This window comes from Pinus tabuliformis, chromosome 6 (genome assembly GCF_031772625.1).
Source record: "Pinus tabuliformis cultivar Carrire ecotype Pingquan chromosome 6, CPIR1, whole genome shotgun sequence".
Classification (NCBI taxonomy): Eukaryota; Viridiplantae; Streptophyta; class Pinopsida; order Pinales; family Pinaceae; genus Pinus; species Pinus tabuliformis.
The window spans coordinates 1,152,907,713-1,152,917,141 of record NC_142292.1 but is presented as its reverse complement, the minus strand read 5'-3'; the positions used below and the strand labels follow the sequence as shown (position 1 = coordinate 1,152,917,141).

Below are 9,429 nucleotides of genomic sequence, written 5' to 3'. Positions count from 1 at the left end.
AAGAGAAAGTTCCAACAGGAAAAGCCAGATATCATGTTCATCCAGGAGACCAAATGCACCACCAACCAAATAGAGATCATCAGCAAGAGACTTGGTAAACCAATCAAATATATAGAGGTAGCTAGTCACGGATGGGAAGGAGGCATAGCTACATTTTGGGACACCCGAGCAATAAACATCATCTCAATGGAGGTTGCACGCTCGTTTATTGCCACTGAAGTTCAAATAACAGGTAACTCTGATACCTACCTATGCATTAATGTCTATGGCCCGCAAAGACTAGAGGACAAATTTTCTTTTCTTAATTCTCTTATGAATTTAAAGTTAAGATACCCCACCTCTAAGATCATCATGGGGGGAGACTTTAACATGATAACATCCTTGCTGGAGAAGAAGGGAGGTCTCAGAAAGCTCAACAAAGATTCAGAGCTATTTGTTGATTTTATAGAAGCTGCAAAGCTCGTAGACATCCTCCCCAAAAATGGTTCCTACACATGGAACAATAGAAGAGGAGGAGACAATAGGATCGCCTCCCGGTTGGATCGATTTCTGATTTCGGAAAGTATCCTACTCGGAGGAGCCACTGTGGATTCTGATATCCTCCCAAGTGGAGGATCGGATCACTGGCCCATAGCTTTGGAAGCAGCCATCCTAGGCACCCCCAGAAACAAGCCATTCCGATTTGAAAAGTTTTGGTTAACTCATCCCGACTTCCCAAATCTGCTGAAGGAATGGTGGCACGAACCATTGGATCTAACAGGTACCAAAATGTTCAAGTTTCAAAACAAGCTAAAACACATCAAACACAGAATCAAAGAATGGAACACTGAAAAGTTTGGAAACATCTTCCAGGAAAAGAAAATTATTGAAGAAAATTTAAAACAAATTCACACAGAATGGGCTTCCGATACCTACAAAGAAGACTCAAAAGAACAGGAGAAGGTTCTGATGCAGCAATGGAAACTTCGCTGCCAACAGGAAGAAACTTTGTGGAAACAAAAATCAAGGATCCATTGGCTGAAGGAGGGAGAGCAAAATACAAAATTCTTCCACAGATCAACTATGGACTACAGGGGAGCAAACAAAATCCTTAGGCTCAAAAATGAAACAGGGGAAATGCTTCAAAACCACAAGGACATATCAACGCTGCTCACCAGGCACTTTTAGCACATAGCTAAGGAAACGCAAGAAGATAGATCTGAGGCCATAGAGGAACTAACTAAAGCAATACCACGCACCATAACCTCAGAGAAAAACTCTGCACTGCTCAGAAAAGTTTCAATGGAGGAAATGGAGGAAGCGGTCAAAAGCATGCCAATGGATAAAGCACCAGGACCGGATGGCTTTACAATCAACTTCTACAAAGCTTGCTGGTCAACCATCAAAACAAAGGTTTGGGAAATTGTCGAAGACTCAAGACGCTCAGGTTCTATACTCAAATCCCTGAATGCCACTTTCATAGCGCTTATCCCCAAGGAAGAAGAAGCCAATTCCCCTAACAAGTTTCGGCCTATAGCCCTCTGCAATGTGATATACAAAATCATTTCTAAAGTCATTGAAAATAGACTTAAGCCTGTTCTTCCTAACCTTATCTCAGAAGAACAATCAGGGTATGTGTAAGGCAGGCAGATTCTAGACAATATCCTCTTAGCTCAGGAGATGATTCACACCCTGCAGACAAGGAAACTTCTAGGTATGCTAATGCAACTAGACCTCTCAAAAGCATTTGACAAAGTAAACTGGAATTACTTGGAGGCCATTCTAAAGGCCTTAGGCTTTGACTCGCAATGGATCAAATGGATCCTCGCTCTAATCAAGTCTTCCAACTTTTCCATCCTAGTAAACGGATCCCCCTCTGCTCCATTCTCCCCCTCCCGTGGTATTCGTCAAGGAGACCCTTTCTCCCCCTTCCTTTTTGTAATCCTCATGGAAGGGCTCAGTAGGCTCATTCACAAAGCAAGAAAGGAGAGAAAGCTTTCTGGCCTACGCCCTTTCCCCTCCATTCCTGCCACTACGCACCAGCAATTTTTTGACGACACAATGTTACATGGCTCTCCTACTGTCAAAGAAGCTACGGCCTTCAAAAGTATCCTCTATCTCTTCAGTAAAGCTTCAGGTATGGAGATAAACCAGGCCAAATCGACTATATTCTTCTTCAACACTCATCCTGCCATCCAGATCCATCTTTCCAATATCCTGGGGTTTCGAAAAAGCTCTCTCCCTTCTAAGTATCTGGGAGCCCCTCTCACCACCAAGCCTTGGCAAAAAATTCACTGGGAAAACATCTTAGCAAAACTGGAGAAAAAATGCAAGCATTGGACTCACAGGGCTCTTAACCTAGCAGGGAGACTTGTCCTAACCAAAGCTGTTCTGCAGGCCATTCCGCAGTATTTGCTTTCCATCATGCCGGCCCCCAGCGGCATCATGCAGAAGATTAGAAACATCCAACGATCCTTTCTATGGAGTGGTAATGCGGAAAAAAGAAAATGGGCACTAGTGGCCTGGAGCAAGCTCTGCACCTCGAAAGCAGCTGGAGGTTTAAACTTAATTGACCCCCATATCGTCAACAAGACATGTGGAGCCAAGTTATGGTGGCATTGGCTGAAGGAAATCAACCTACCGTGGGCCAGACACTCGAAGGAGAAATACACTCCCCACTACAACAATCAGGACCTAATTAGGATACAAGAAACTCCGGAGGGCTCTCCAATATGGAATTTAGCTAGAAGAAACCGCAACTTAATTCAGGACAATAGCTTTTGGGAGATCCGCAACGGAGAAACTGCCCTCTTTTGGGAAGATGCTTGGCAGCAGCTTCCAAAACTGGAACAACCAGAGCTAGAAGAGTTCAAAACAGATTGCCAGAACAGGGGAAAATTCACAGTCCACCACTACTGGAACCCTAACAGCTGCGACCAGGAATGGAGGGAATGGGCTGTCCAGGATGAGGAGAACCCAATTGAAGAAAATAACAGCACAAAAAACCTCCTGAAAGGCCTAAATAACCGCGCTATCAGGAAGACCACAGAAAACGACATCCTGAGATGGGGTATGAAAGGCAGCGGGAACTTCACTCTCAAAGAAGCCAGAGAGCAACTTGAACTCTTGGAGAAACTGGAGGCGACTCAGTGGAGCAGCAAGGTTTGGGACGCCACATTTTGGCCTAAAATAAAAACCTTCTTATGGCTCCTCATGAGCAGGAAAACCCTCACGTGTGAGAACTTGCGCAGAAAAGGTTTCGAAGGCCCCTCCATTTGCCCCATGTGCAAACAGGCAGAAGAAACCATGAACCACCTTTTCAACTCCTGCAACTGGGCCGATCAATTATGGCAAAGAATGGAAACTACATTGAAGCAAACAAACCGAGACAGGGAATCCATACACAATACCATCATGCACTGGCCTACCAATTACTCCAACAACACAAGAATCAACAACATATGGAAAATTCTACCAGGCTTCATCACTTGGACCCTCTGGAAAGAAAGAAATCGCAGAATTTTTCAGGATGAGCATAGAAGCATAGAATACCTACATAGCATCTTAATCCAAAACATGCACCAACTAATCCTAGTGAAATGCAAGGCAGATCCTGACAATCATCCTTCGGCTGAGGACCAACGAATACTGGAAGCCTTTAACTTGCTCAATGCTCCTCAACCGGGTTCATCCGGACAACAGCAACACTTCAACACAGAACCAAAGAGCTGGAGGCCACCACCGGAAGGGTTTTTAAAACTAAACTTTGACGGTGCCTCGAGAGGCAATCCCAGCCAAGCAGGGATTGGAAGAGTCATCAGAAATCATGAAGGAGACATACTCTACATTTACAGCAAAGCTCTGGGGGAAGGCACCAATAATGAAATGGAGTTTGCAGCGCTGGAAAAAGGGTTGAGGATCCTCCAAACTAATCAAACAGGCAAGGCAGTAATTGAAGGAGACTCAGAGGTGGCCATTAATGTAGCCAGGAGAATCCAGGGAGGAACGCCGGCTAGCAAAGTAACCAAACATTGGCGACTGTCCAAAGTCACAGACAACATTGCCAAAATGATCGGGGCAATGAAAGGACTCATCTTTCATGCAGTAAGGCGTAATGCCAATGTGGTCGCTGACCACTTGGCTAATCATGGGATTGAACACCCCAACGAAATATGGGACAGCTGTTGGCAGTAGGTCGACAACCCGCAGTTAAAGAGCAAGTGCATCCAGCTCTCACAATTGGATATGGTGACGACAGTGGAGCCCGTCTGTAGGGTCGAATAGACCTTCTCCATAATGGCATGAATAGGCTGACTAGGCGTATACCATTTATTCCAAGCAGCATGTGAAGGACATATAGGATGAGGGCAACCATGAAAGCAACAGGTGACAAAGATTTGGGCAGGGCCATAATCTGGGGTGATATGAGCCGCCGAATCATTACAACGAACAGGGACACATGGCACATTTTGGGGCATGCAGGGTGCGGTGACCGTAGGAGGGCTCAATTATCCCAAATCCCAAACAAAAATCCTTCACGTCGCAATAATGGTGATGAGACGTGCAAGTTGCACAAATTTTTCTGATCACTCGCCGGAAACCTCCCCGATTTTGATTATATAATCACTCTCAATTACCCAACGACAGACATTGTTTCTGTGGATAGCATTCTTGTCCCTCCTCTTTCTGCAATTAACGATCGAGATTCTGCTAGGCAAGAAAGCAGCACTATGGCTGGGGAGACGCCGCAATCAATCTGCCAACAAAGATTTGCAGCAGGCCAGGGAGATGTTCGAGAGGTGAACCTCGCAGTGAAACAAGCGCAGAATTATTGATTTAGAGGCCACGGTCAAGGATGAGGAAATCAAACTCTCTGATCAGCAAATCGAAAACAAGGTCGACTGGATCCAGGACTCGGGAACTCCCAGCGCCCGGGCCACTCAGTTCATAAGAACTCAGGCAGAATCTTGGCGAATGAAGACCCTCCTTGCCAAAGCCATGGACGTCCAGGGGGAGCACGCGGATCAGCTGCATAAACTCAAGCAGTTTGCTGAAACTATTGCGCATGATCACATGACAGTGGTGGAAAGCAGCGAGTTCAAACTGAGTGCAATCCAACAACAAGTCGACACCATGACGAAGAAACTCACTGTGCTGATCAAGATTCTGCAGCAATTCATTGGGAAAGACAACAAGCCAGCCGACGAGCAGAAGACTGAACCTTCAGGTGACCAGCAGGGTGCCTCTTCCAGGCCTGGGCAAAGCTACATGGAAAAACCCAACCCGGCTCTGGAAATGTTCAAACGCCTCTGATTCGGCAGTCCTTCTGGCCTCCCCTGCTCTTCTCTTCTCGGCGGGTTCTATGTCTTCGTTCCAGGTTTCTTTTGTCTTTGTCTACTGTCCACTCGTGCTTACTGCCGCCCTGCGTGGTGTGCATGCTCTCAGTCTTCAGTTATATAGTTTTTTCCAGTCCTCTGTCATTCTAGACTCTTCTGATATCATGGGGCAAGGCCTGCAGTTCAGCGGCCAGTAATCTGCTTCTGCAGAATTTTGTACTATATTTTTGTTAATATAAAGCTTACTTACACAAAAAAAAAGTAAGTTATCACCTCTTATCGCATTTAATTCAGAAAAATTAGATCCATTAGCAGACCCTAGGATAGGGCTCTTACACATGGTATCAGAGCCAGGTTAAAACACTGAGGCCTATGAACCAATCCACTTCTATAATTTTTAGGTTGACGTTGGATTTTTCTTTTAAAAATAATAATAATAATAATAATAATTAAATAAATTGAAGTACTCAGAAGCGAAAATCTCTAATAATCACTCGTGAACAAGGGGCTTTCTCATTTTGGCCACATTTAAGATCTCGATGGAAGTGAGGGCAGTTGTCATGATGGCTACTCTAATCTAACACAAAACCCCTTTTTCCTGGTTTCTTCTTCAATTATTCGTCAGCGCAGTTGCCAGGTTGTTCTATCATTTGAGAAATGAAGCTGTTTTTCAGCCTCAGAAAGTGTCTTCAAGGCCTAAGCTGCTCTGGAGAATGACAGTTCAAAGCTGCTGCAAATATTCTTGCACATGAGGATTTTCCTGTACCATGAGAACCATATAATGCATAGACCAACCCAATTTTCCCTCTTAGTATAGCATTGTTCAGAGTCTGCACAGCCAAATTTTTCCCCACCAACTCCTTGAAAGTCTTTGGCGCAGATTTTGAGTCAAGATCCTGTGCCTGTCGTCATGCCTCAAACATTCATTGCTCTTGAGATCTCTTCCAAGTCCAAACTGGTCTCTTGATCTGGTCTCAGAAGCATAATCATAATCTTGTCTACAGCTTAAATTATGATCTGCATAGAGATCCAGCTCACCCGAAATTTTAACTCCTTGTGCATCTGTTTCTATACTTTCCTGGGAAACACCTGGCTCAATCAGCAGAGGAAGTGCCTCAAAATTAGAATCCAAGGAAGATGTAGAGTGATCCGAAGTCCCTGGGACCACTGAATGGTCTGTATGAGAACCTAAACTGCTATGTGGGGCAAGGCCTTCCATCTTTCTGCTGCCGAATCTGACAGTCCACATGAGAGACTCCTGCCTGCCCGATCCAATATTGTCTTGCCTCTCTGGTGAATTCTGGACCAATTCCGAAGAATCCCACATCCATTGTTAAAATCTTGAGTGACTTCCAAATCATTGCCTCTTATTTGCAACAGGGTTCCTCGTGAACCGGGCAAATCATTTGTCCTGGATGCACCATGAATAAGAGAATTTGAAGCGACAGAAAGACCGGAAATCTCATGATGATGTTCTAATTCTCTAGAAAGTGCATGGAGATGAGATCTTTTTAACCCTTTAAACTTACGCTTTTTAGGCCTACTTGACTCTCCAGCTGCAATATGATAGTGAGGAACCGAAGTTGTTTGAAGCCTATCCTCTTCTACTGAGCTTGTCCCCATTTCTTCATCCTTGATGGTCTCTTTTTTTTGCCCTGATTTTCAATATACCTGTGCAAGTATGGAGATTGAAGTCGGTCGTTGTCCAATGTGTTTTTTTAGATGGCTCGGAAAATGGCTTTGCCAAACTGCTCCTGTCTTCAGCCCCCTTTCTTCTCGATGGCTTTCTCGTAATTGGCAGCATATTACCAGCAATCGAACCATCCTTCAAAATAAAATATTTTGATTTTCCACCTAAATTGTAGCCATCCCTTGAAAGCCTCTCCGTTACATTGCCCAACCTTGACATCTCAGAATTATTTTTCTGATTCTCATCTCCTATTCCCTTCTCACTCCTTTCTATATTTCTATTCTTCTACCTGTAGGATGACCTGCAATCCCTTTGCTTCGACTTCCACTTCCTTTCTCCTTGGTTGAGTCATCCTCCGTACTTGCTCGAAGTCTGCCTGTATTCTTTATCAGAGTATCACTTTGGGAAAGCGGGGAAGTAACAAACCCCCTTCTTAATTCTTTCCTTGGCTCTCCACCCAAAGATCTTACACCCCCGAAATCATTCTTTTGAGTTGCACCTTCCTTTTCCAGCCGCAGAACCAATGATGGGGGAGTTCCATGATGGGCTTGTAGAAGGATCCCTCAATGATCTCGATCTTTGAAGAAGAATCAACTCCTTCATAAGTGAGCTCCCGGCTGACATGACTGTTGATTTCTGCATGTGGACGTGATTCTTCAAATGGATACAATTAGTCAAGTGTACATGGTTTCTCAAATGCTCCTGAATATTGCAGTCCCTTTCATGGAGAGCTTTGGAGGCAGCAGCTCCACGGATCGTTTTGGTCATGATCAAAGTAAAACCACACCTGGACTCTTAGCAATTCGTGGGGAAAACCATTGGATGCAAATGAGTTGAGCATCTTGCGTCTTAGATAAGGCCCGGGAAGCACTTAATGAATACATCGGCCTTCCCCGTAACGAAATTTGCGGACGATAAAGTACTCATACATCTCGCTTTCATAAGGTTAAAAAAATCTAGAAGCCAGAAGGTCTCTAATCGGTTCAAGGCCCAACAAGGCATTCAGCGTAACACATAAAACGGGGGTTTACCACATTAAAAATGCTTCATATGTGCCAAAAAAAATTCACCCAAACTGTTTAAAGTATGTGCTATTAGCTAAGCTAAGCATATAAGCATTTATTTATGATCAGTTCTGCTTAAATTCTTCAAAATTAAACATGAAAAGAAAATGAGATTGAATATATAAATGGAACAAAATTTGTATAGATAATAGTGTTTTGAAGGCATGAAAATAAAATCTATAGAGTACGATGTTAAATTTGTTAAAGTCATCGTTTCCACTCAGAAATAAGCTCCTTTTTCCAGTAAATTTACAGTTCTCATAAAGTGCTCGTACATAAAGCTCTGTTCCACAAAATATCCCACAGACTGGTAAAAAAGGCATTTTCCAGCTAAAAATAAGCTCTATGTTAAAGATGGATAAAATTGTTCTGAATAAGTTTTCTTTACTGGAATTAAAAAGGACTTCTAGTCTGAGCAGATAACTCAAATTCTTCCAGAGTCCTTGTACTCATGGGGACTCATGGAAGGATATAGAAAGTTATCAATACTTTTAAGGGAAAACTCCTTTATAGAAGAAAATACTCTTGTGAATGTTTTATAATCTTCTCTTCACCCTCTTGGAGTTGGAGCTGGGTTAGGGTTTTTCCACTTTGTGCAATAAAGTATTAGTTCACATAATCAATGACTATTAAAATACCTTGGTAAACACGAATGTAGATATCTATGACCCCCAATTGGGGCCCACTTTAGACATTCATAAATGAAGAAAATCGTTTTCTATAGCCCTTACTCAGTTTCAACTTTTTGCATGAAGTTTAATGCCCAAACCCAATATTACGTGGCTGAGATAAATGTTAAACATGCATTCTGTGAAAATTTTTGAATCTAACACATCAAAACCTTTACTGCATTTTCTAGTTTACTATCTCCTACTTGTTCTTTGCATAAACAAAGTTATTTAAATGCATAAATATCGAAATAAACACAAATGCAGCCTTCCCAAAATAAACAGATCAACATGTCCTAAGGTTTAATTTTGTGGCTAAGAAGTAACTTGCATAACTTGAATTGATCTATTGCTTAGGGTTCTCTATGGAATATCTAGAATGTGGTAGAAAATGTTAGGAATAATGCTAATAAGTCTTAGATATCACGCAGATTTTGAACAAATCAAAATGGTGAAAACACGAAGGAACCAAGGGCTTGGAGAGTCTTCACAAGGACCTCCTTCAAATAACCCATTACCTTCACCAGAATTGACTCTCGTCCTGCATTCCTTGGAAGCAATTAATGAAACCTTAAGAGGACGCCAAACAAATGAAATGGAAGGGGAACACCCTTCATCAGGGTTAGGGAACCCCGAGGGATCTAGAGATTATGATAGAAGACCTCCAGTTGAGGACATTACTAGAGAGCTCC

At 43.0% G+C, this 9,429-nt stretch overlaps 1 protein-coding gene and 1 pseudogene across 1 annotated transcript; one reads left to right on the top strand and one right to left on the bottom strand.

Annotated features, from left to right (window-relative positions):
* Positions 1-351: 351 nt before the first annotated feature.
* On the top strand, positions 352-1,167 carry LOC149262911 (uncharacterized). Its single transcript, XM_089383312.1, has one exon. The coding sequence runs from the start codon at positions 352-354 to the stop codon at positions 1,165-1,167; it is 816 nt and encodes a 271-aa protein (XP_089239438.1).
* Positions 1,168-6,004: 4,837 nt separating this feature from the next.
* On the bottom strand, positions 6,005-7,773 carry LOC149262910 (protein STICHEL-like 3; annotated as a pseudogene).
* Between the last annotated feature and the right edge of the window lie 1,656 nt (positions 7,774-9,429).